This window comes from Ambystoma mexicanum, chromosome 14 (assembly GCF_040938575.1).
Source record: "Ambystoma mexicanum isolate Mex_15411 chromosome 14, UKY_AmexF1_1, whole genome shotgun sequence".
Taxonomy (NCBI): Eukaryota; Metazoa; Chordata; class Amphibia; order Caudata; family Ambystomatidae; genus Ambystoma; species Ambystoma mexicanum.
This window is the reverse complement of record NC_090940.1, coordinates 102,801,179-102,828,011: the sequence shown is the minus strand read 5'-3', so window position 1 is coordinate 102,828,011 and position 26,833 is coordinate 102,801,179. Positions and strand designations below refer to the sequence as shown.

The following is a 26,833-nucleotide window of genomic DNA, read 5'->3' as shown; positions in this document are numbered from 1 at the left end:
AAGTTCCACCAATGGAATGGGGTTGGTGTTCAAGAGGAGGCAATTCCATTGGGTTGAGGTGAGTAGAGTTACAAGGTGGATTCAGTGACAGGTTAATGAGAAGAGGAGAAGAGAATGCAAGGGGGCTAGAGCATGCATGGGTAAGTTTAAAGACCAGCAACTCGGAGGTAATGATTTTGCAATAAGCTCTGTCCAGTGGTGTTGATAGGAGGTAGAGGTGTGGGCAAAATCTGGGTAGATTTAAAAAGGTTTCTGTAGCAAGGAGAAGGACTTTAAAGGGAGCAGAGCAGTATAGTGGAAGAACGAGGAGCATCCCAAGTAGAACTCTAGTTGCTTAGCACTAGCGCAGTGATTAGAGTTTTAGCCGAGTGGTGTGTGAGGTGAAGACAAAAGGTTGCAAGCCATTTGAGAAGGGGTGAAGAAGAGGGGAAAGGAGATGAGAGAGTGGGATTTGCATTGAGGGTTAGGCGAAAGGTGACTTCTGTTTTGGGGGAGTGAAGCCTAGGCCATCGTAGGGCCATCCATTTGTGGATGGTGATGAGGCAGGTGATTATGCTTTCAGAGATGGTAGTTGTGAAGTAGATGATGATTTGGGTCTCATTAGCAAAGGAAAGATAGTTGAAGCCGAAGGAATGGATTTACCGAGGGCAGAGGTGCTAGCTGTAGCCTCAAATGCCCACTTTCTGACATTATGCCAGGTGCATCCTGCCTCATGGTGCTAGAACTGCCATTTCATATCAAGTGTGCTCAGCCTTTCCTTCCCACTAACAGCGTCAAAGGCCTGGGTGCTGCCATTCATCCTTGCATTTCTCCTGCTCTGCCTACAGCAAAGGTCTGAGGTCCAAGGCGCTGAAGAGTCGGGAGAGAGCACAGTGAAAACTCTCTTCCCCCGCACAGATCCCTCAGTCTTCAGTCCGTCCCACTGCGCTCGAGCAAATGGTACGAGAGTAGGATTGAAAAGGATCTTGCAGTGAGACTGCTCCTTAAGCAGGGCAGGTGCTGCATTTTCAGTCTTCCCATCTTTGGGGTGCAGTACAAGCTGTGCCATTTGGCCCATTTCATGTCAACGTTGATCACATGTGGTCATCTGTAGCTCCGGGAATGGGCTTTCTCTGCACTCTTGCCTACCTCAAACCCTATGGTGAAACAGTCAGTCTCTTTGAGCTGGCGCCCATGGAATGCACATCTTCAAAGCCTATGATGCTTTCGGTTTCTTGAAACCAGGGTTGAGTGTAGCTTGTCTTCTGGCTATCCTTGTTCACCTTGTTCTTTACACCGCTCCACTGTGCTAGTTCTTGGGGGTTCAATGTATTAGTAACCAATTTAGTGAGACCTATGAGAGGAATAGTGGATTGTGATTGCTGAGCATCCAATCGTCCCCTGACTTTTAAGAGAGCACATGCGTGGGGATGGGATTTTAATCGCCTTAACCAAAACCAGGTCCACCACTTACGAAGTGATTACACGGTTGTACATAAAGCAAGCTTATTTTATACAAAATGTGTGTAAAGGTGAATGTGGATGCAAAGAAAGTCAGTGTTCTAACATAAAGTCAGCTCTCCTCCCCACGTTGGACAGCACAGAGTAAGGCCGCCCATGTAACAGGATGACACACTCTGGCTCAGCTTATCAAAAAAAGGCAGCTCCAAATGTGGGTAGAGGCCCGCTTGGCCTTCCACGTTAAAGTCACTTATTCCACTTTTCAAAAAGTTCTTTCACAGTTCAACAAAAGTTTACATAGGTCTCCTGTCAGGCTCTTAACTTTCAACACAAAAAGTACCTGATTCAATGTCACATAGGTCTCCCTCAGTCGGGCTCGGACCTCACAATCACTGCACTTGCAGGGATACCTTTCCCCAAGCTTTATTCACACTCGTTAGGGGTTCCCTTCCCCTATCTTATTTCATATTCCAGGTCTTCCTCGGTCGGGCTCGGACCTTCCATTGATGTCGAAGACTTAAAAATGTGCAAGGCTTTTTCCATAGACCTATGCAGGACCACTACAACGTTCACTTGATCTCTCCCTTATGGTATTTGCTCCAGTGTCTCTTGGTCTTGGCAGTTCCAGAACACAAGCAACTAAGTTCAAAGAGATCTTTCTCTTAAAGCAATCCCCTTTTAACTTCGCCTTTTCACTGGATTATCTTGACCATTGCGCATTTCAGAGTACGGTCACTTGATGCTTTATGACATTTGTGATGTCATCTTTTATGTCCTGGGTGTTAGTCTTCGCAGTGCAGTAATCGCGCGAGTTATGGCTGCTAAGCTTACCATAACTGGCGAATTTCTAAGGTTTTTCATTTTTACTTGTAACCATAACGTCACTTTAACAAAATTTGTTCAGTGATTATATCTTTTTCAGGAGCTTGTGGATCTGCTTAGAGCACATGCTCTGCATAGTCCGACATCTACTGGAAGTAGTGGAGTATTACAAGATTTGTTTTCGAAACTAGAATGGACGTAGACGGGACATGTTGGTAATACTATCCCTAGTGTGACGTGTACTGTACTGTACCCATGGTCCTTCACGCGTCGAGGTTCCTCGGATTGTTTTTTTCCGCCATTGAAGAAGGTCGCAAATGCAGAGTTCTCTTCCAGGCTGATGCCTTTAATTAGTTTGAAAGTTTTCTTGTAGACTCTTTCTTTTCTTTATTGTTTGTTCTGCCTCACGGCTAACAGACTGCTCGACTGCTTTCGACAAACAACTTCATTGTCGACGACTGACTGATCGACAACCAGATGCAACCTACACGTGCCCCTTCGGGTTACAGTAGAGAGAGAGGGGGGAGGTTCTTCATACTGAGCTCGTTAAAGAATGCATATTCTGTCATCATCCCCTTTCCCTTTTCCTCGCCAGTCTGCCCTTGTAAAAGATAATGGACAAAACTCTCTTTAAATTTTGCCCAACTTGCCACCGAATGTTCCTGTGGAAGGACACGCACGGAGTGTGCAAATATTGTCTCCAGAGGGATCACCCCGACAAAGTTTGTAAATCCTGTCAACTTTTTCGACCGAAAACTTTAAAGGATCGGCGCACCAAACGCGGGGCCACTCACGCCATGCAGGCCGAGGTCTACATTGACGTGATGAAAGACTCCAGCGAAGGTAGTATCGGAGTCATGAGTGACACGGAATGCGAGTGGGGTTCGTCGGCACCCCATGTGCAGGCCCCCGACTCCAAGAAGCAGGCCGGCGGCACTGTGATGGAGAAGACACCCGGTGACCAGAGCACACACCAGGCACAAAGACACTAAGAGCATATCCCACGGCCAACTTTCGAAGGGAGCGTCGAAGCCAATGCAGTGTCCAAGGAGAAAGCCTCTGGGTTTTCACTGTCCTCTGGGCCATCTCGCACGCTTTTTCCTCATGACAGGCCTCTGAACCGAAACAGAAGGTCGATTCGGACACCACACGCAAAAAGGCCCTCCTTTCATGCGCCGAAGAACAGGCGGTGAAAGGCGTTTCAGCATCCCCCAAGAAAACGCTGAAAATGCAGGAGTTAATTAAGAAACACGTCAGTGCTTCCCTGCTTAAAGCGAGGTCACAGAAGAAATCCAGAATTTCGACGTTCTTGGCCCCAAAAAGCACACATGCAGCATTTTCATCCCCTGTAGACTCTCAGGGGCCGTGCACCATGAAGATCAAAACCCTCCCAGGCCACGCCTATCATGTCAGGCTTCCCACCTTATGTGACCATACACCTGAACAGTTCAATAAAATATTGAGGATGTTAAGTTTTGTGGAGTTTATGGACAGACACCTAGACCAACTGTGCACCCTTAAAGATGCCTCACAGCCAGGGGCCTCGGCACAGCAGCCCTCTGCCAAAAAGTCTTGTCTTGAGCCACAGCCTAGCACCTCTGCTTAAGGCACTCTGGCCTCGACCTACCAAAACCCCTCTCAGGACTTGTACTACGACGACCCCTCAGGGTCACACGACCCAGGGTCTCAAGGGGACATTTATAGTCAAGACCAGGACCAATTTTATGACGACATTTTCGTAATCCAGTCGCCAGACTACCAGGACCTACCAGTAGCAGATTTGCTGGTTGACAACTAACTACAGTACAATTAACTGCTACTAATGGCTGTTAACACTTTAATATCGACACTCAGGAAGCACATGTCGACAAAGACTTTGTGAAAGACATTCTGGGGGACAAAAGGTCCGCCACCCAGTTTATTTCCACTCCTGCAGTCTGTACAAAGACGCATCCAGTCATCCCCATTGGCGCCTAGTCTCACAAGGGCGGTCAACCCCAGAATAGAAAAACTATTCAAACCGGTGCCCACTGACCCCCCTGTACATTAGGGGCCATCTTAAACCAGATTCCTTAGTGGCCACTACCATCAGAAAGAGGGCAGTCAGTCCCCTGGTATCATAGCAGAGGGTACACTCCTCAAGCGCCATGCTTGACAATCCGGGTTTAAGTTAGAAACTCGGGCAACCCTCTTCAACATGCCGGGGGAGCCTAATGTGTTTTTCGGGAAGGCCATCAAAAACACCCTTAAGAGTGCTAAGGGGGAATATGACACTCTCAAATCCCTTGGCCAGTTGTCAAACAAGCCCTATGTTCAACGGGGCTCCTCAAACTCTAGAAGGTTTCGGGGTCAGGGTGCTCAACGTTCCTCAGGCTTCACTCAAGGCGGACAGTCCTTGTCTTGGGGCCAGTCACAAGACCAAGGCTCCTCTTCCAATTTTCAAAGAGGAAATAAAAGGGGCAGAGGAAGGGCCAGACCCTAACCTAGAAGAGGGTCCACCCCTCCCAAACAATGACGCACCGCTTCAGGTCCCCTCCAATGCCACTCCAGTAGGAGGCAGAATTTCACACTTTACCCACGCATGGGAGGGGATAACGTCGGACAAATGGGTGCTATCGGTATTGTACCAAATTGTTACTAAGACCACCCTACCGCCCGCCAAAGAACAGGAAAATGTCAACAGAAGAAAGACGCGTTCTTTTGGAAGAAGTAAAGGCGCTGCTGGAGAAGGGCGCCATAGAGATCGTCCCAGCAAACTAGGTAAACAAGGGTATTTATTCAATGTACTTCCTTGTGCCAATGAAAGACCTTTCCATGTGCCCAGTATTAGATCTGCGCCCTGTGAACAAATCTGTCAAACCCCAAAAGTTTTGCATGACCACGCTCCAAGAGGTAATCCCACTCCTAAAATGGGGGCTACATGGCAACATTGGGTATGAAAGATGCATACTTTCATATTTCTATGCTCTCTGTGCACAGAAAATATCTGCGTTTCCAGATAGCGGGAGTGTGTTAGGCAGAATTGCATGCAGTACCCTCTGGGACCACCACATACAATTAGGACCACAGGTGTAAGCAAAACCAAACTTTGGTATGTCTGTACTACACAATTTTGTGGTAGCGAGCTGAGCAGCCAGGCTTATCTCAAGAGGGAATGTGAGCAGTACAAGAGGTTACACAGAGGTCTTACAATCACAGTGGTTCAAGTAGACACTTACACTCAAGGTTTCTTGGTAAAACGCGTATTAATTTATTATACAATCATTTAGAAAACATTCACTAGAAGGAGGTAACTTAATATTATAAACAAACACACTTCAATACTAAACCAATAGGTTTCTGAACAAATTAGGCTCCCCTGAAATAGGAGCAAAATGGCATTTCAGTGACTTTCAATGGGAGCAAAAAGGCACAAGTTAGCAGAACAGATCACAAATACTTTCTTAGGCAGTGCAAATAGTTTTAGTTCATTAGAGGACTCGATTCAGTTCAATAGGCCTAGGCCAAAATCAATGGACTAGTGTCTTGGATAGGAAAGAACAGTTCTTGAAGTAAACGGTAAAGTCTTTGCCAAAGTTCTCAGAAGTAGTTTGTACGAAAAAGAATCATATGTTGGGTCACAAGCTGATTAGGCCTGCAAGTTGGGAAAGTACCACAAACTTTCACCGCGAGAGAGGCGTTCTGTCAATCGGTTTGACACAGTACCTTAATATGAAGCAAAAAGATACAGCTGAAGACTTTGGTTCCTGGCAGTTCCTGCAAGTCTCATCGTTCCTGAGCCTTAGTCGTGGGGACAAGAGGGAGGATGTCAGGTGACTCCTGCACTGAACAGGATTGTCGGAAAACGCTGACAAAATGGAGTCACTTCAGTTCCAGTAGCTGTAATTCAAGCACACAAGCAAGTGTCCTTCCCCCTGGTTAATCCTAACCAGCTCCGAGAATGGTATACAGGTGGCTTACGAGTTGATTGGTCCCACCAACTCAAAGGAAGAAGTCGTCCTTGAAGGGGCTTCTCTGTCAAGTTGAACTTGGCAATTCGGACCTGCAGCAGGGCTTCACCGGGCAAACCAACAGTCTATGATTTGCAGCAGTCGTCCTCTTCCAGCTCGTCTTTGGTTCTTTCGTTCCAGTGGTCGACTCTGGTTTCCAGTCCAGGAGACTCGCCTTTTAAACAGTTTGTTCCCATTAATTCCAGCCTAGCTGCCACTCACCCAGTAGGTTGGCTGTCCTTGCCGGACAGTAAGCCAGCCAATCACGCCAGAGTGCATTTGGTTCTCCTAGGAGACTAAGCATAGGGAGTTTCGGGCACCTCCCTCACTTCCTGCCCACCCCAGACACTCAGGCGCCAGAGGCGGTCTTCAGTCCTGAAGCCCACCAAAGGCATAGAAACAAAGGGACCAAACCTAGTTTGGCGTGCAGAGACAAACACTAGAAGGACCTTTCCAAAAAGAAATGGCGAAAAAAGAAGACCGGAACTTGTTTAAACAAAGTGGCTTAAGCGCCATGTTGAAAAACATGGCTCCCGCGATTTTTATCTACCGGTGTTCACTGTCGGGAAAAATCATGGTAGTTCGTTGTAAAACCACTGCCACCAGCCATTTCGATAGAAAAGGGTAGCATTTGACTTCTACATGAGTTTCTAGACATAGGGGATACTAGGTAAACCCTCCAGAACTCTATGGCAAGATAGTGTGTGCTGGGTCTAGGAATTTAAAAAGACTAATAAAGCCAATTTAACGTTACATTCTCTGGGAAACAGTAGTTTATCCCAGAGAAGGTATTTAAACGTTTTGGAAGTCTAAAAAGACATCCCTGTTTCACTGCACTGAGGGTGCTGTGTAACACACATGAAAAGATGATGCCTATGGAGTTATCTAAAACTCCATAATCAAAAAATAAATACAGAAAACAAACAGAATTAAAAAGTACAGAGTCCCAAAGTTCAGCAAAAGAGTTGGGGTTCTCTAAGGTAGAGAGGAATTAGAACATTTTGAGAATTCTCCCTAACAGAGTGTACCACCAGTTCAAGGTACTCGCCTTCGGCATCGCCTCAGCACCAAGTGTATTCACAATGGTGCTTGCAGTAGTGGCAGCACACCTGCGCAGAAGGTCTATCCCAGTATACCCTTATCTGGATGACTGGCTAATCACCAGGGAATCTCCTCAAATTTGCAAAAAAAATACGCAAAAGGCAATAAAACTTCTTTTCAATCTGGGCTTCTCCATCAACGAAAAGAAATCTAGTCCAGACCTCAGGCAAACAAAACTATTTCTAGGGGCTATCCTAAAGACAAAGGAGGAACTGGCTTTCCCCTCAACAGAGAGAGTACAAAGCATGCTGTTGCAAGTACCTCACTAGAAGGTTGGTTGCTAGATAATGGTACGCAAAGCAATGCGCTAGCTCGGGATGATGGCCTCATGCAGTCACTTGGTTCGACACACGTGCCTGCGCATGCGTCCAATGCAGGAATGGTTAGCAAAACAATGGTCTTGGGCAAGCGGTCAGTGGGACGATCTAGTGGTTGTTTCGCTAACCTTGGTGCTGGCTCTTTGCTGGTGGTCCAGGGCCAACCTACTAAAAGGGAAACCCTTTCACGTTCCACCAGCACAAGAAGTGATCCTGACTTACAGGCGCCTCGCTCGCTGGTTGAGGGGCTTACTTCCTCCACCACACAGCCCATGGCCAGTGGATACGGGCCACAACACAAAAACAGATCAACTTCCTGGAACTATTAGCAGTCCTGAAGGCCCTTCAAGCCTTTTCAACAACATCTCACAAGTCAAACAGTGCAAGTCCTCACAGACAGCACCACTGCAATGTTCTCCCTGAACAAGCAAGGAGGCACACACACTCTGAAAGTCTGTCCAAGCTATCCCAAAAAATATGGAAGTGGGCACTCAAGCGGAAAATGTTCCTAGCATCTCAACATGTTCCAGGGGAATTCAATTTTCTGACGGATACTCTAAACAGATACCCTCTACCAGAAGAACACGAGTGGCAATTCGACAGAGATAGCCTAGACAGAATATTCTCACAGTGGGGTCACCCCCAATTAGACTTGTTCGCTACAAGCCTAAACGCACAATGCCCAGACTTCTCATCCAGGTTTCCCCAACCAGGGTTCAAGGGGAACGCCCTGTGGATGAACTGGTCAGGGAGATTTGCTTACGCTCCCCCCCCCCACACCACCCCCAAAACCTCTCCTAAGCAAAATAGTGCACAGGATGCACCAGGAAGAAGTAACTCTAATCCTGGTTGCTCCTATGTGGGCGAGACAACCTTGGTTTCCACACCTGATCACACTGGCGATGTGCGACCCAATTAAGCTCCCGTGCCACATGCTTGTACAACACAAGGGAGCATCCCTCCATCCGTGCCCTCAGTCTATGAACTTGGCAGCTTGGCTCCTGAAGTCAGAGTTTGGCCACTTAAATCTCCCATGAAGGTGTATGGATATCCTAAAAGAGGCACGAAAACCCAACACCAGACACTTGCTATTTAAATAAGTGGAAGAGATTTTTGATATGGTGCACGTCTCAAACACTAAACCCAGCAGAATGTTCTCCAGCTAACATTCACATTACATGCTTTACCTACTAGACCCTGGCCTAGTATTTAATTCCATCAAAGTGCATCTGGCGGCCCTGTCAGCTTACACCACTTCACAGTACAAGGTGTCCTCGTGGAAAGTTCCTGGCATTAAGACATTCATGGAAGGGGTAAAGAGGCTATACCCCCCAATTTCCAACCCTCTCCTGGGTTGGGATCTCAATGTTGTTCTCTCCAAGCTCATGGGTCCCCCCCTTTGAGCCTATGCACCAGGCCAGCCTAAAACATCTGACTTACAAAACTGCATTCCTAGTAGCTCTCACCTCAATAAGACGAGTCAGTGAGCTACAGGCTTTGTCCGTACAAGACCCTTTTTTCATTATACACAAGGACAAAATTGTCCTCAGAAAGCATCCTAGGTTCTCACCTAAGTTCATTTCAAAGTTCCATGTAAATCAATCCGTAGAACTTCCTACCTTCTTTTCTTTCAAAATCCATCTAATTCAGCAGAAAGAAGCCTCCATACACTTGATGTACGGTGGGCGTTCTTGTACCATTTGAACCAAACTAAACCTCTAAGGAAAACAGACCAACTCTAGAGGTTTCTAGACAAGTCCGATCTATGAAAGTCTCGTCAAACCAGGTTCATCCCTGCTCCTCCAAAGCGATCAAGGACCACATCGACTCCCTGGCTCCTGCTCTGGCCGACTTCTGCAACCACTCCTTCGCCACTGGAGTCTTCCCATCCCCCCCTGAAGCACTCCCTTGTGCACCCTCTTCTTAAGAGACCCTCTGCAGACCCGTCCTACCCGGCTAACTATCGCCCAATCTCCCTCACTCCTTTCCTGGGCAAACTCCTGGAAAAGCTGGCCATCTCCCAGATCAGTCTCCACACTGAATCTGTTGGTTGTCTTCATGATCATCAGTCTGGCTTCAGAGCTGCCAGAAGCACGGCAACTGCTCTCCGGAACATCCGTGAAGACATGCTCTCCAGCCTTGATTCCAACACCCCCTGTGTCCTCATCTTGCTTGATCTCTCTTCTGCCTTTGACACAGTCAACCAACCATCCTGCTCAACCATGTCCGTGATAACCTGGGTATCACCGGTCAGGCCCTGGCGTGGCTGGCTTCTTTCCTCTCTGATCAACCCTCCGAGGTCCAACTTGGGTCCTTCCTCTCCTCTATCTCTATCTCTACGTGTGGTGTTCCCCAGGGATCTAACCTCTCTCCATGGCCGTTCAACCAATACCTGGCACTTCTTGCCCACTGCATTACCACTCTCTGCCCCAAATTCCAGTGCTATGCAGATGACACTCAGCTCATTTTCATGCTCTCTTCTCCTTCACTCATCTCTGACTGTCTGTCTGCTATTCAGGAGTGGTGTGCCACAATGATCTCTGCCTTAATGCCAGTAAGGCTAAGATTCTCCTCATCGGCACTCCTGCACCCTCCTTTCCTGCCACTCTCTAGCCGGCCTCTCTTGGCCCTCTTCCTGCTCCCACCTCTGAGGCTAAAAACCTTGGGGTCATCTTCGACTCCACACTCTCCTTCTCTCCTCACATCTGACATCTCTAAGAAGTCACACTACCAGCTGCACCTCCTCAAAGGTATTCTTCGTTTCCTCTCCTTCCCGAGAAGCTCACTGTCTCCAGAGCATTGGTTCTCTCTAGGCTGGACTATTGCAACAGCCTCATTCTAAATCTGCCTGCTTCTACTCTCCGCCCTCTGCAACTTAGCCAGAACAGGACTGCGCGACCTGTCCTCGGCCTCAAGCCCAGGGATCGTATCTCTCCAGGACTGAAATCTCTGTACTGGCTCCCAGTGGCTGCAACAATTAAGTTCAATACCCTCTGCATTGTCCACAAGGCCTTCTGGGGCCTGGGGTCTCAATACCTTCAACTCTCTTTTTCTAAATATCTTCCTTCTTGAGCTCTTCGTTCATCCGCCTCCAACTCCCTCAGGGTCAGTCACTTCTCCAAGCAACGAGTTGGTGTTAGATCTCTTTCCTTGGCTGGGGCCTCCCTCTGGAACAGCCTCCCTGCCTCCCTGAAACTTGAGGAGAACCATCTCCGGTTTCGGAAGCACCTTTAAAACCTTCCTCTTTGCTTCTGCTTTCTCCCCCCCTCTCCCCTGCTGAATTCCTGGCTGTAACTGAAACTGCACTGGTTACCTGGCCACCCTTCTGATCTCGGGCCCAGTTCCCGCCAGTTTCACGCCTGCACTCCCTCCCTGGCAACCCCCACACCTGGGGACTGTTTTTCTGTATCCTTACAGTCCCCTACCAGCACTTATGTCCGCATTTACCTTGCACTTGCCACCAGCTGGCCGTATTTTTTATTTATCTTATTTATTCTATTATCCCATGTACTGCACTTTCCCCTCCCCTTGCACTTTTACCCTTCGCCCTTCCCATGCACTTGCGCGATCTGAATGACACCTGGCCTAGTAGGATCGTTGTCTGTCGTCCCTCTGTTCCCCCTCCTTTACCTCGTCGCACCTTGAAACACTTGCGTATAGGCGACTTATAAATGCCATATCATATCATACCTGGAAGGGAAGGCGACCACATATCAAAGAACCCCATCTGCAGATGGATAGTCACGTGCATACAGCTCTGTTATTCCCTATCCAAGAAAGTCTTACCTTTCACTCCCAGGGCTGACTCTACCCGAGGTACAGGCGCTACCTTAGCTTTCATCGTAAACGTCCCTCTAGACGCCATTTGCAAAGCTGCTACATGGAGTTCCACCCATGCGTTCACACAACACTATTGCATTGACACACACTCTAAAGCAGATTCACAGGTGGGACAAGCGGTCCTAAAACATGTTTTTGCTTCTGTACCTTCTCACTTCACACCTCTTTCTCCAGACACTGCTTGCTAATCTATGCACATCTTGTGATCTAAGCAGATCCACAAGCTTCAGAAGGGATACATTACTCAACGTAATCGTATTTCTGGTGCTTGTATCTGCTTAGATTCACATGCGCCCACCCTTCCTCCCCTGCTGGAGTAGAAGGCGCATGGATGTTTTCTGGGTTTCTGCTTTAACTCACGCCACACTTCATGCAAACTCATGTCAGAAAAAAACAATCTGACGGACCTCAACGTGTGAAGGACCATGGGTACAGTACACGTAGCACTAGGAATAGTATTACTAACACGCCCTGTCGATGTCCGTTTTTGAGTTTAGAAAACAAATCTTGTAATACTCTGCAACTTCCACTAGATGTCGGACTATGCAGAGCATGTGAATCTAACCCGATACAAGCACCATAAATATGATTACGGTGAGTAATGTATCCCATAAATATACTTTACAAAGTCACGATTCCTTGACTTTGAAGTCCCTCTAGATGCAGTACTAAGAACCAGTGATCAGCCTTTCATCTTGACAATTGGTCGTTGGAACAGAGTCTTTCATAGAGAGCCTCTCGTCTTTATAGGCAAATGAAAGTGCTTTCCTTTTGGCCTTGTCATCCCATACACTATTCTCAGTGGCACCTGTGAAGGCATCAGGAAGTAGACAGAAAACTGAGGATCGTTTTGGTCACAAACCTTTATTTAAAATCACAAAAGGGTTGGCATAAGGCCTATCTCGCCCTATGCTACGGTGGGATTTCCCTTCCTAACTAAAACTAATGATGGTCTGTGTCAGGAAATCCTAAGTAAATATCCGTCTGTGTCCAAAACCTATACTTGCCCTCGCATCCATTTTTTCCAACTGTGTGGGATGTCAGCGTCAAATGAAAGTGTTCAAACCAGTGGAGTAACTTTGCAGAAAATGTTGGTGGGGACATGACTTCTGAAGAAAAGGTGCCCCAGCCAAATGAATGGGGATAAACTGGTGTGCCGTGAAAGTTGGGGGGGGACAAACACCCCTGACCCCCTAAAATTACACCCACGGTTCAAACAAGAGTTCAGAGCTTCTTCCAGCTCTTGGTTGCAAAGGGATTCTCCCTTCTCCAGGATTCCACGCAGTTCACTCTTAATCACGAGGGGTTCCCTTCCCCACGCTTTGAAGTCTCACTGGTTTCACAAGAACACAATTACTTCCCAGCTTTCAAGTTTTTGGCTCTTTCATCGTATCCTAAAGTTCAACTGTTTATGTTCACCAGCTTCTCTTTTATTTCAACCATAAACCTATAGATGATTCTAGGGGTTTCTCTTTAGTGTGGTGTACGCTTTCTAGGTGCAGTTGTCAGACCACACGGTCCACCCATTACGGGTCACGCAACCGACACACCTGATTTGCTTCTTATCCACATTCACTCAACCATTGCTTCGGCTCAACAGTGGTATTGAACCTGTATTATTCCAAGTCTTTTCAACACTTGTTTTGCCACCGTTCACTTGTTGGGTTGTCACAATTTTTCACAGGGTTGCCACAGTTTCAACTTTCAAATTGTCCAGTTCCTCTTTTCCTTCTGGCTCTTGCCAATGCTTGTCTTTCCTCGATTTGTACAATTTACAGTGATTTATATTCATTACAAATGCTTGCTTTCTTAAGTTTCTAAGATTAACAATGCCTTGGTATCCGGGAACGTTTTCTCTGCTTTCCACTTTTGTGGCATTCATGCATTATTACTTATCTTTGGTTCGTTATTCAAAATTGCAGTTCATTCATATCCAAAACAACGTTACTGCAAATTCCCAGTTCACTATCCTTTTGGGAATTTGCACCCTGCTCAGTCTTCTCATTCAGTGTCAAGTTTCCTTCTTTCTTGGCCCTTCGACTGCCTTTCCAATTTTACTACAGTTCGGTATTCACAAACCGCATCAAACTTCTGTGCTTTCCATTTTGGAACCGGCAATCACATTTCCCCGATGTTGCTCACTCACAATCGCGAGCGCCCACACCAAGCGGCTCACATCGCTGCGTCCCAGAGTCACTCATCCTCACTTGACTCACCGGGTACGCTGTCTTCCTATGTCCTTCTCTGCTCGGTTCTTCATGGTTGCTGCTGCTCCCGGCTCAGCAAGCCCCTCTTCCTGGGTCTCTGACAACTTGCGACATCGGAGAGGGAGTCCTCTTGACTCCAGGAGGTCTGCAGCCTGACCTTGCCACCGGAGACCTTCTGACAACGCCAGCCACACACTGCTACTGCTGCAGTGACTCTGCAGCAAGTCAGTGTTTCGGACACGCATCTCCCTGCCTTCACCTCCGGCCTCTCAGTCTGCAAGCACTCCACAGCCCAAGCCCGACAAGCTCATTAGCTTCACCTGACCGGGCCATTTATACCGCCCCTCTGACTTGGGGTGCAGGCCATTCACATTTTCACAACGTTCTTGGTACTCTGCATCCCTCTTCCTCATCCCAGTACCAGAGTGGTGTTTTTGTATGTCTGAGTCAGTAAAGTCTGAATGTGAGTTCCTACACGGTCTCGTCCTCGTCGCAGTACCACAGTGGTATACATTGGGGGATGGTTTTCTAATACAATAGGGAAGGGACTGAAAATATCCCATAAAAGCCTGGGGGATGTTTGGTTCCTGATGAAAGGGAAATGGGGGATACCATGTCTCACCTAAGGGTGCCTCATCCCCAGTCGCCCAGTCTCATCCTCCCAGATCATCCTCCATTGCAAGGATATTTTGAGGAAAGAAGTGAGGACGCCCTCGGATTCCTTGCACACCCTAGCCTGTCTTCTTGACACCCAAGGCTGCAGGGACCGTAGAAGTAGGGGAGAGGAAGGGCTGAGTAGGAGGAAGACGACCTGGAAAGGTGGAGGAAGAGGAGTCCGGGAAGGGAGGGCATCTGTAAACTGTGCTTAGAAAAGACGTATTGTGCCCATGTTTCAATTTTGTCCACAAACTTCCCTTTTTTGTGTTGCAAAAAAAAGGAACAACTGTTTCCCCAATAAACATTTACATTTCTAGTCCTTTGTCCGAAAGTCCAGTCACTATAATTCACACACTTCTATGGTGTCCACACCCAGGTTCTTCATTGGCCACAGGGTGGTATTGAGCTCCCAGCACGCTTCTTTTCTTGGCACTGGATGATGGTTCCAATGATGTACAACCGTTTGGCTTTCTAGCATTGTGATACCATCATACTGGGAGCAAGACTTTGTGCCATTCACTCCCCATCACTCCTAGGCCCAGGGGCTCTATGTAGTATTTTACAGAATTAATCACTTTTAGCATTTCCCCCTCTTGCCCTAGAAGTCTCTGGGTAGAATGTCTCCACTCCAGGCGTAATCTTTTTCAGAGCACAGTAATTCTAGCCCCCTAGCCAAGGCCAGCCCTCCTGGTCTTGGGCCCATTACAAGAACTGGTCCTGTTCACTGGGGCCAGGGTTTCTCTTAAGCTCAGGGTGCTTTGCAGGATACCCCATTATACCATTATATGATATAGTACCGCCCCTGCAAGCAGATTATTCTCTCTTGTTCTTTATTGTGCCCTGGCTCCTGACAGTCTTTGTGTGAAGGTTCCCAACAGGTCCTTTAGTCATCTTCTGCCATGTTGACCTTTCTGACAGGGGGGACTATTTGGCTTGGCCACCTCGCAGTTCTCAGCTCTTCTACTATGTGGCCTATTTCCTGTGCTCCCCCCAAGGTGTGGTCTATATGGCTTGGTCACCTCCTAATCTCAGCTCTTCTACTATGTGGCCTATTTCCTGAGCTCCCCCCAATTTGTGGTCTATTTGGCTTGGCCACCTCCTTAATCCCAGCTATTCTAATGTGTAGCCTAGTTTCTGAGCTCCCGCGCGGTGTGATCTATTTGGCTTGGCCACCTCCTTAATCTCAGCTCTTCTAATGTGTGGCCTAGTTTCTGAGCTCCCCCGCGGTGTGGTCTATTTGGCGTGGCCACCTCCTTAATCTCAGCTCTTCTAATGTGTAGCCTAGTTTCTGAGCTCCCCCGCGGTGTGGTCTATTTGGCGTGGCCACCTCCTTAATCCCAGCTATTCTAATGTGTAGCCTAGTTTCTGAGCTCCCCCGCGGTGTGGTCTATTTGGCGTGGCCACCTCCTTAATCTCAGCTCTTCTAATGTGTGGCCTAGTTTCTGAGCTCCGCCGAGGTGTGGTCTATTTGGCTTGGCCACCTCCTTAATCTCAGCTATTGTAATGTGCGGCCTAGTTCCTGAGCTCCCCTGGGGTGTGGGTTTATTTGGCTTGGTCACCTCCTAATCTCAGCTCTTGCTATATGTGGCTAGTTCCTGAGCTCCCCCGATTTGTGGTCTATTTGGCTTGGCCACCTCCTTAATATAAGCTATTGTAATGTGTTGCCTAGTTCCTGAGCTCCCCCCAAGATGTGGTCTGTTTGGGTTGGCCATCTCTTACTCTCAGCTCTTCCTATGTAGGGGCTAGTTCCTCAGCTCCCCGAGGTGTGCTCTATTTGGCTTGGTCACCTCTGGTTCTCTCCTATCCCTGACAGCACCAGTTCTCTCGTTCGTTTTTGCCTTTTTAAAGTTTGACATGGGTACTACTTGTTTCAATGAGAGCGTTTGGTTGAGGGGTCAGTTTCCCCCTTAATTTCGAGTTAGGTAATTGATGCATGCCTAATGGTTCAACCTCTTCCCCATGTGCATGCTCCCTGTTTTCGCTTTTCTTCAGGCATTGTGTGTTCTGATAATCAAAATCTTCCCTTTCCATAGCCCCTGCAGCCTTGGGTCTCAAATAGCTTGTGTGCATTCTCGAGCGACAGGGGCACAAACTAAATCTGCCCTTTCCATAGCCCCTGCAGCCGTAGGTCTCAAATATCCTGTGTGCATACTCGAGCGACAGGGTCACAATGTATATCTGCCCTTTCCATAGCCTCTGCAGCCTTGGGTCTCAAATAGCCTGTGTGCATACTCGAGCAACAGGGTCACAATGTATATCTGCCCTTTCTATAGCCGCTGCAGCCTTGGGTCTCAAATAGCCTGTGTGCATACTCGAGCGACAGGGTCACAATGTAAATCTGCCCTTTCCATAGCCCCTGCAGCCTTGGGTCTCAAATAGCCTGTGTGCATGTCAGGTTACTGACCTTGTTCTGTCATTGCAACACTCTTGTTGTAATGACTAAAAACCACAAATGCTGCATCAAAAGGCTTCTTGTGAGCAGCACGCTTTCCCGGGACCAAATAAAACCCTACACTACCATCTGCTGCTGGAGTGGCGGAAACGAAGCAACAAACCGTGTAAAGTGAATTGGGAGGATTTTGGCTTTGCTGATGTTTGCGTCAAGTTGCTGTAGTGTGCCGAACAGAAAGCTGGTATCTAAGAATTTAAACCCGTTTACCACTCTATCCCACATGATTTAGATCCTCTGTTTTACCCATAGCAGCCATCTCTGCTAGTGTCAGGAAGTGCTTTTCTTGTTAACCAGAAAAATATCTGGTGAACTGCTTTGCTAATGGAATCGAAACATTCTAAAAACGGTTTTGTTTAAGGCACCTTGTTTGCTAGGATATATGAGTAGGTGTTCTTTTTACACGCCTCGGAATCATGATCCAGAGGTTGGGGTCATGGCAGAAGCTGCTGCTCTTTGAAGTGTGCTTTCTGTGCATTTCATGTTTAAGGCACACTGTAGCCTGGCTGCGCTTCTTAGGAAAATGCCTTATTGTAAGTCCCAAGACAAACAACATGGAGCTTTTCTTTTTCCTCACCGCAAAACGTGTGATGCGTGTGGGCATGAATAGATGGTTGCTAATAGTAGCTATAGCTGCCTTTATCCTGTATTTAGTGCCGGAAACCACTGTGAACCGCTGCGTTGCCCCTGTTATTTAGTGCCTGCTAACCTTTTCAAAGTATATGCCTTCAATGTGAGCTGGAGGTTTTAGTGGTTTGTCACGATTTGTGGGTGTATATATTGGGGAAAGCAGAGATTTTGTTATGATCAAAAGCACTATAAAAAGGGAAACATTGCAACTAAACATAGCGATTCACGAAGCGTAGAATTAGGAGTGGAGGGTATTTGGGATGGTGGTGAGTCACCAAGTGAAACAAGAGGTGATAGCTTGAAGGTTTAGAAATAATCGTAACCTCTCGCCCTGCTCTGGACAACCCTACAGTCCATCGTTTTTCAGCCTGCCAAGCCATTACATAAGGGGAAAGACCACATGCAAATCAGGCTCGGTCCCACCCAGCCCAAACTGCTTAGTTACATCCCTAGCGTAAGGGACCACAAGCAGCCCCAGATATGTTTTGGGCTTGTTGGAAGTTATAAGTGAGGTGTAGCTTGGGTCTCTAGGACCTGCAGGATCGAGATCCATGTCTGAGCTTACCAGTCCCACTCAGGGTGACACTAGCAGAACAAGAGGTGATGGCTAGAGGGGTTTCCTCTGGTCTTGATACTGTTTTTCTTACTTTACTGTATTACAGTTGGCTAGTGTTCTTTCTTGAATCTAATTGAACTGTCTAAAAATTAAACTGTTGGTGTTCTTTAGCAAGAGCACCCCACAGTGAATATGTATACATTTGCATATTGTGAATTGAGTAAAATGGTTAATATTATGAGTTTTTTATTTTAAATACAAAAAAAATAAACAGTATAGTTAGAATTTGTATAATTAATAACACTATAAATAATATACATAGTGTAAGGAAGGCATGGTATCAAACAGTGAAGACAGACACAAGTGATCACAGGGTGTTTATTGAACTTCAATGGGTTGGTTGAACACCTATTTAAACCTAAATCTAAGGATGAGAGCAAGCTATGACCATCAAATATTAACGCAGTCCTAGTCGAGTCTGCCAAAATCAAAGGGCCTATACTAATAAACCTATTGCCAATCCTTACTTCTAAATACAAAATGGTGTGGGACAATGTATGCAAAGAAAAGTGTTCAAGAAATAATATGCCAGGGCGGTTGATCAGTTGGCTTCCCTTCCCCACGTTTTCATCACAGGGTAAAGCGGCACGTTCGAGCTTCGTACACACTCTGGCTTCTCGGCCACGAGGATACAGTTCACAGCATAGGTATCAAGGCCTTCTGCTAAAACCTCCTTTCCAATAACAGTCTCTTACTGCAGACGGCTATCATAACAGACAAGCACCAAAGTCCCTTTGTTATCAGGATTTTCACATGTACAAGATCTGACTTCCAGTATTCATCATTGGTCTCCCTCCTTCAGGCGTGGACCCCTTTTTACCACAATGTTCACAACTGGTCTCCCTTGCTCGGACCATGGATCTCCCTCATTCAGGCTGGGATCTCTTTGCTCAATATTCACTTTTGGTCTCCCTCGTTCGGGCTAGGACCATGTCATCTCACTTTCTACGTTTTTGCACTTGATATCAAAATCGAAGACTTTCGGATGTGCAATGGGTTTTGCTTAAACTGTCGCAGGACCACTTCCATTCACTTCACACATTGTCCTTACTTTCATTGCTGCCACTTCTTGGCTGGATACCTTTACAGAGACCTTCGATTGAGCACCCACGTGGCGCCGGACCACTCTGTCACTTATATTGCGTCTCTCTCCGGTAAATGTTCAAACATCCATCAGCAATTAAGGTTTCCTCGCGTCTTTCATCTTACGCGTTTCAATCTTCATTCTTGTACTCTTTACACAATGTTACCACTTGTAGCCTTAACTTCAACACAGACTGGTCTCCCCAACTCACCTGCTATGTTTATCTTTTAAGAGCTACTTTAATCTTGGGGCCAAAGATGGTACCACAGCGGCGACTGATCCTCTCCGACTCGGCCACCCGTGTAGGAGGGCCCCGGGCATCTCCGACACACAATATAGGATTCTTCCGTTTAGTTTCCGGGCCTTATGCTTTTGGGTTTGAAGGATTGTGGAAAGTAGCGGTTTCTCGACGAAAATGTCAAGGGTATTTCCCTCCTTGCGTACCCTTCTTGATATGCCAGCTTTCTTCCCTTGTTCAGCTGTCATCAGAAAAGTACTGTTCCTTCGTGTGCTTTGCCTCCCTCAGAGTTTGCTCTCGTGCTCCACCTTTTATCCTCGAGTGGAAGGTTAATGGAAGTCAGGTGTGAGTGATTACCAGTAATTGCCTGTCTTTGCCTGACCATAGTAGTGGGACATGTCTGGTACAATGCTTGGGTGTGAGTCTGTTTTCTCCCAGAACGGGCTGTCTGTGTGAAAGTGTTTGTGGAGGGAAAGCAGAGGGCTGGGGGGGCCGAGTTTTTAAATATTCTATCGGGAAGGATGGGGTAAAGGTGTTACATGGAGGGGGAGACCGCACTTCGCCATTGAGTGTCCCACTCCCCGACGACCACTCACCCAAGTGATCCTCCTTCACTGGTCCACCCCCAGAGTCTGGATCCAAAGGCAAGGCCTGTGCCATGGCCACCTGAGAGACACCCCGGGGCCTAGCGGGTGAGATACCTTCTGGTTTCTCACAATGGTCACAGGTTAGTTAAGCATTCCTATGTTTCTTCATTACAATTTTCCAAAATCTCTGGAAGGGTAAAATTACATTTGCACACATTGCTTCATCCGTCCTGCCCCCACCTTCAGAGCCCCTCCCAGTTGATCAAACCATTTAGATAAAATGTGTAATCTTTCAGTGAATATCTCAACCAGTTAGAAGTTAATGGTTCATGGTTTCCAATTCATGATTGCAAAGTCTGCAAAGAGGTTTACTTTGAGGTCCCCGTTAGCTTTCTGGGTGAAGTGCAACACCTGCAGTAACTGAATACGTCACGGCAGTCATCGCATGGGGCCTGTAAACCAGTAAGAACGGTGCACCTATGAGGCTGCTCTGCTGATTGCTCTAGGGCATTTCCCCCTGCCAATGCTGCATGGTTGTTGCAGGCCAAACTGCTGTGCATTCCTTGGCCGTGGCCGCTCCCCACATCTGGGAGACACTGGATGTAAACGTGGTTCACTTCAGACCTCATGAGGGAAGGCTTCTGGTGCCCAAATAGCAGGGCCTTGTTTTTACAGCCTGTGGGCTTCTGCAAATATCTGCAATGGTACCAACATTGTCTCCTAAACTATTATTCTACCACAGTTAGCCCACCTTTTTGCCTTATTCCCATAATTCAAATCCATTTTAAGCCTAATTATCAATTGGTATAATAGTCTATTTTTCAATTGTAGAATGTCTCAAAGGTATGTTCCTTAACTTTGCAATATATGAACGTCAACACGCGACGCGCTATATCATAAAGAAACAATAGGAATCTTAGAGTAACTTCTTTTGATGTTCTTTCAATCTCTTTTTAGCAAAAAAAGGAGCTGATGGTGCTATTCTTCCCAATGACTACTGTGACTTCTGCCTCGGAGACTCCAGCAATAACCGGAAGAGTGGGCAGCCCGAAGAACTGGTCTCCTGCTCCGACTGCGGGCGCTCTGGTAGGTCATGCCTGCAACTGACTACCCTGCACTCTTGTCTCCCTCTGGGGCCCTTTCTCAAGGTCACTGCTCTCATTCAGGCATTTGGTGTGTTATTTGTGGGTCACTGTACAAAGATTCAATTGATGCTATGCTGTGGGACAGTCTCTTGGTTTCTTGCCTTCTTCATTGACTCTCAAGGCAATGCCAGAAGTGATTGAAAAATACATGTGGCGGAGTGATGCAGATCATTAGAAACATACTGTTTTGTCATTAGGAAACATTTTTTTTTATAAAGATGTTCTTTTTCATAAGGATATATAACCTCGCAAGAATCCCAAATCCAAATTGCCTGATATAAAAACCACAATGGTGATAACAAACTGGGTTGCTTTCTTTCCATTCAAGAGAAATCTTGTTCTACACAATCAGATAATAATTCGATCAATGTTCTTTTCCCTTTCCCTTAGTTGTTGATATGCTCCCCTTCCCAACCTCTTGCTTTCTGGTTTATTCAGGGTTTTTCTTCTTTGTTTTATTGTGTCCACAGTTTACAAAAAACCTTACACAACATGAATCAGTATAAAAAGAAGAGAAAAATCATCTCATACAAACATAAAAAACATAAAATAAAACAGCTTCAATAGTTATCAAAAGTCATCTCATACAAACGTTTAAAACCTAAGATAAAACAACTTCAAGTAGTAGTCCTACAAACCGATTAAATTGAAATTCATTAGGAGCTAGGATTCTTTTTTTCCAATTCAATTGTAATCAACATAAGGAACTCACTGAGGGCCAAAGTCAAAGAAACACTCGTGCCTTACATACACCTGTTCCAAAATAAGTTTGCAGAAACCTCCATGTTTTTATCAAATTTGTCCTTAAGGGCGTTCAAACGCATAAGCATCAAAGTTGGGGCAGATGAGGGTTATATGTCTCAAGGCCTCGAGAGAGTCTTTATCCCCACAGAATATACAGTGGTAAAGAGAGGAATTACTGGCCGGCAAGTTAGGAGGAAACTTCCAGTGCTTAATCCTCTTAAGTGTGGGAATCTGGTTCAGCCTAAAGCACATGTAAATCTTACGTACGTTAGCACAAGGAAATCTTTAGATGTATAGGGGTATGCACTCCCTTGCATGCCCAAAGTTAGAATATTCCCTATAAGTGGAATACCTAGCTGGTTTATTCAGCTTTCCATAATCTGATTCCTTGATGCTGGCAGCAGTGGTTTTCATTTAGCCCGGTTCCTTTATCTTTTTCTGTTGTTCAAATTCCATTGAAATTACAATACATAATACAAAAAAGTACACAACATGGATATATACAATTTAGGTTTATAAAGCATCGGATGTGACATTCAGCATTCCTTTATTTTTTTGTGTGTTTTTATTTGATTGGTTCCATAATTTCACTAGTCTTTTTGCTGATTGTTTGCAACTTGGATTTTTTTTAAGACTCCCCTGCCTTTTGTTTTGTTATTAAAACATAATAAAACATATTTATTATAAAACAAAAGTATTTTAATTTTGAAGTTAAGCATGAAACCCCCTTTATCCGTTTGCTGAATTGTATAGGTTTCCTTTATCCTAAAAAAAAAGTGTATTAAACTTCAGCTCACAAGATTAAATTAAGAATTGCCCAAACTTGTGGACTCCTCAAGGAATTCACCCTTTTTGCATTTTAATGTTTTTGAAAGGGAGAGCATTGTAAGCAAAATGTTTACAGAATGCATATGTTTACATATATATATTTATCCAAGCCGATTCATATACCTATAAATATATATATATATATATATACACACACACACACACACACACACACACCCATTCTAAACCACAAAACCTAAAATCGAGTGGTTTGTAAATGTCATTGTATTTATCAGATAGAGTTGTATAGGCTAACATGTTACCCTTTTTGTATTATTTATGTAACCAAAGAAATTGATTTATTTTAGACTTCTCCAATGGATGCAGTGATAGAATTTGTAAATATCGCGTCATACCGATTAATAGCAGCTCATATTTCCGGGGTTATCTTGTAAAAACCTTGAGTTGTGTTATTTGAAAGTGGTTCTGTTTCCAAAATAGATTATAGCTTAGTCTGTAATAGTAACACATACACAATGTATAACTTTGTGTTATGGTTCTGTTATCGACGCAATAGGTGTCAGTGACACAATGAGATGGCCCAAAACCTAGAAAATAACATCTTTCATCTTTTTTTTTTAAAAAAAGCTTTAAGTGTGCATATTTTCCTTTTGCTCACCCCAAATGTTTTACTCCACTACCCTGGGGCTAAAATAACCTTTCTGCTGGTCTGTGGGCCATCTTCAACTGCTATCAACTGGTTATTACACACTGTCTCTTCAGGCTAAGAATAACTGTAGGGTATTTTATTTCAAATCGATTAGGGTGCACTATTTCTGTTTGTGCAATGGGCAGTCCCCCATCAAATTCTATTCATAGTAATAGTTTGTCTGATCCATGGCAGAGTGCATGTATCATGGGAGGCATTGATGGAAAACGTAACTTTCAATTTGCAGATCTTTAAAACATCCTCACTTGATTTGGCATTTGACTCATATTGGCTAAACCATATCTAAAAAGAGCACATGCCTTGGATTGGGACAACTGAGTTTTTTCAAAATCTATCAATAGCCTTGCTTCCCTTGGGCGATGGGCAAAGAGTTCTCCAGTTACACACTTTTAAATAATCCATCCCTCGAGAGTTCGGCTAATAACCCCCTCACCCTAAGACAAATTGTCACACAGGAATTTAACCATGTCTCCAACATGGTGACAACCACCAGGGAGACTTATTTTTTTTTCCCATGGGACGAGTTGTTTTTCTGGGGCTTTAAACCTCCAAGGAACAATTGGCAATTCCTGTGATAAGAAATAATTTCAGTTCTGTTCTTCACTTAAATGGATCAGAGGTTCTACCTTCATCACAAAAATAAAAATGAAGAGCCTTTAACATCATGTCTTTAATTCATCTGCTTGAGACCCTAACTCCGAGTAGATACTGGCCTGATGCACAACAGCCTTCATTCACAAAATCCACTTGCATTAAAGTGTACACGGTTTTCTTTTTAAATGCAATCCATCTGAACATTTTTTGAAAGAAGTAGAATACAAACCAAAGTTGTATCTTTGTATGATGGCCTCTGATTCCTTTTTCCTACACTGGGTAAAATTGAAAGAAGGGTCCTTTAGAGTACCAGGAGGCTGACGTTTGTTCTATTTGGGCCTTGCGATCTTACTGATGGAGAATTAAATCACTGGTGGCAAGTCAAAACAACAAATCCCAATTGCCATGGAGAAGTTGAGATTGTTAATGGCCGATTTAAACATGTCAATCTTAAATCCTTTCAGGATGGATGTATGATGCATGATTTGGGAATTTATCAACACGTTAATCAGCCCTGCATCTTTTAGTTCAATGTTTCCACAGGAAGGTCACCTCTGTTTTCATTGGGTCATTTTCGCGTGTTTTGTTTAAAAAATAAGGATGTTATGCCTAAGAAACGAGACTCCTCTATGGAAGACTATCTATGCCTGTGTTCTTCAACAGACTTTGAGTAGATGACTGGGTTCAATGTCTTTGCCTGAGCCACGCTCCAATCTAGATGAGTGTTTTCAGTTATTTTAATGCAAACTTGAACACATTGCAGAAATGTTGAATAGCTGAGAATTGTGAAGATTTGCAGAATTATGCTTTCTAATAGGTTGTGGATTAACTTAAACCAAAGAGCCTATGAACTCTAAATGCAAACCTAGAGCGAAGGTGATCGCGGTCAACATCTTAAGCGGACAATGCAGTTAATTTCTTAGAAGATGTAAAGGGGCCCGTTATAATGGCATGATTTGGCAGGTCTTCGGACGTTGCATTGCCTTCAATAACAATGTGTGCAGTTATTTGTTGACCCTACCTGTCAGCTTGAACTTCACAATCTTTTGACAATCTTTAACCAAAATTCATCCAAATATTTGGTTGTATTTGCAATAGACTCTCTCTGCTATTCTTATTTGCCTTGTTCTAGCTTTTCTGGAGAAATGCAAAGTTTTGAAAGTGTTTTAGGACGCCGTTAGGGGCTATTGATCAAGCTCTCAGGTCAAACATTCCTTGGCAACACTTCTACCACTAACAGTACTGAAGTCTCCCTTTTCATAGGGATACATTTCTGTTTTTCTTAAATAGATGCTACTGTCCCTATTGTTGAGAAATGCTTCCTAGTGTATGGTACAACGCTGTCCAAATATAGACCTATGCCCAACGTAACGTTGTTGTCCAAAATATGAGCATATTTTTTAATTTTAATTTCAAGAGTATGAGGAAGGTTGGCGTCCAGTTTGATGCCAGATTGGGATTGATAGGAACACATCTGAAAGAGTTATAGCCCACCAATCTTAGGGGGGCCTGGACCTATTATTGGACAAAGGCAAGTTGTTAGCCCTGCTCATTGGATTGTTTTTTAGGACACTTGCCAATCCTTTATGCCACCTACAGGTACATATGGAAGGAATCGACCAGTACCGTGGCTTGTAGATTGTGGAATTGCAGTTGCCTGCTGGTTACATAACCAAACTAAACAGGAGTGAACAGATGCAAAATCCTCATTATTTTATATACAAACTATCTAGGCGTCAGGGTGCACAACACAGTTCTGAGCTAATTTCAAAAGAACATTCAAATATGTAAATCAACTTTTCAGGTGCTGCGGCCTATCCCTTGCTACATGTTATGTTATGTTATCGGTACTTGTATAGCGCACCGTCACCAACGGAATTGGTCCCCAGGCGCTCTGGCGGATCCGTAAACAGGAAGGGTGGGGTAGGGTTAGTCGGGAGGAGGGGAGAAGGAGAGTGGGAGATGTGGTGTGCTGTTGGCAGCTTCAGCTCAGTATACACCGAGTGCTGGGCTTTGGTGCTGGTATCGGATCGGATGAAGGCCTCGAGTGCTGTGGGTGAAGTTTATGTGTTGATGCGGTGTGGTAAAGTGCGTGCGGATTGCTGGGAGAGAGATGGTTGTGTGGTTTTGTGTGGGTTTTAAGTATGCAGAAGATTGAGGGTTGGGTTAGTGGGGTCTGTGTCCAGGTTCAGGTACTTATGATTCCGTTAGTTGTATACCTGTGGGTTCGGATGTTGCTGGTTCTTGGTTGCCGACTCAATTTGGTAGTGTTGCGCTGATCCAACTGTATCCTATTGAGTATAGTTTGGATCGGTGGGTGCGTCTGAACCTAATCTTCAGGTGTGGTACTGGGTGGGTGATATCTATTCTTAGGTGATCTAGTGTGACCCTGGTCAGTTAAGGCTTTAAGTGGTTCAGGGTTGTGGTCATGTTGAAGTGTTGTCCTAGTGGATCCGTCTTGGTGAGCGTGTGTATTAGACGTTCGTATCGTGACTGATTCTTATATTTCCGTGGGGTGAACATCCTTGAGACTGTTGTTTAGTTGTAGTTTGTGTGGAGGGGCATTCTGCTTCCTGCTTTGTATTGGTGGACCGTGTGTAGTAACGGAACATTCTGTTTCTCACCCATAGAATTGGGCCCGTGATGCAGTGCTTCCTTTCCCTCTCTATGTTTGTTCTAAGGGCTGTTGGGGAAGGTCATAGTTGGGTCCTGGTCCTCTTGATGATTCGTTATAGTGTTTCTGTCTTAGTTTGCTATGTTTACTGCCTTTGATCGTATTGCAACTGTCTCCCATTTGGTCCTTTAGTATGCCGTGGGATATTTACCTCTGCTTTTCCCATTGATTGATCGGTGCATATCGTGGTCGCTCTATGTT

The 26,833-nt window shown here is 45.4% G+C and overlaps 1 protein-coding gene across 6 annotated transcripts in view; it reads left to right on the top strand.

Annotated features, from left to right (window-relative positions):
* DPF3 (double PHD fingers 3) overlaps nucleotides 1-26,833 on the top strand; it is a 773,243-nt gene that overhangs the window by 704,229 nt on the left and 42,181 nt on the right. For all 6 annotated transcript variants that reach the window (XR_011283929.1, XR_011283928.1, XM_069638613.1 and 3 more), the window contains one exon: nucleotides 20,935-21,063. Coding sequence is in view for 4 of the 6 variants with exons in the window: in XM_069638613.1 (XP_069494714.1) it covers nucleotides 20,935-21,063 (129 nt within the window). In the remaining 2 variants the exon portion in view is untranslated. The remainder of the gene's footprint in view (nucleotides 1-20,934; nucleotides 21,064-26,833) is intronic.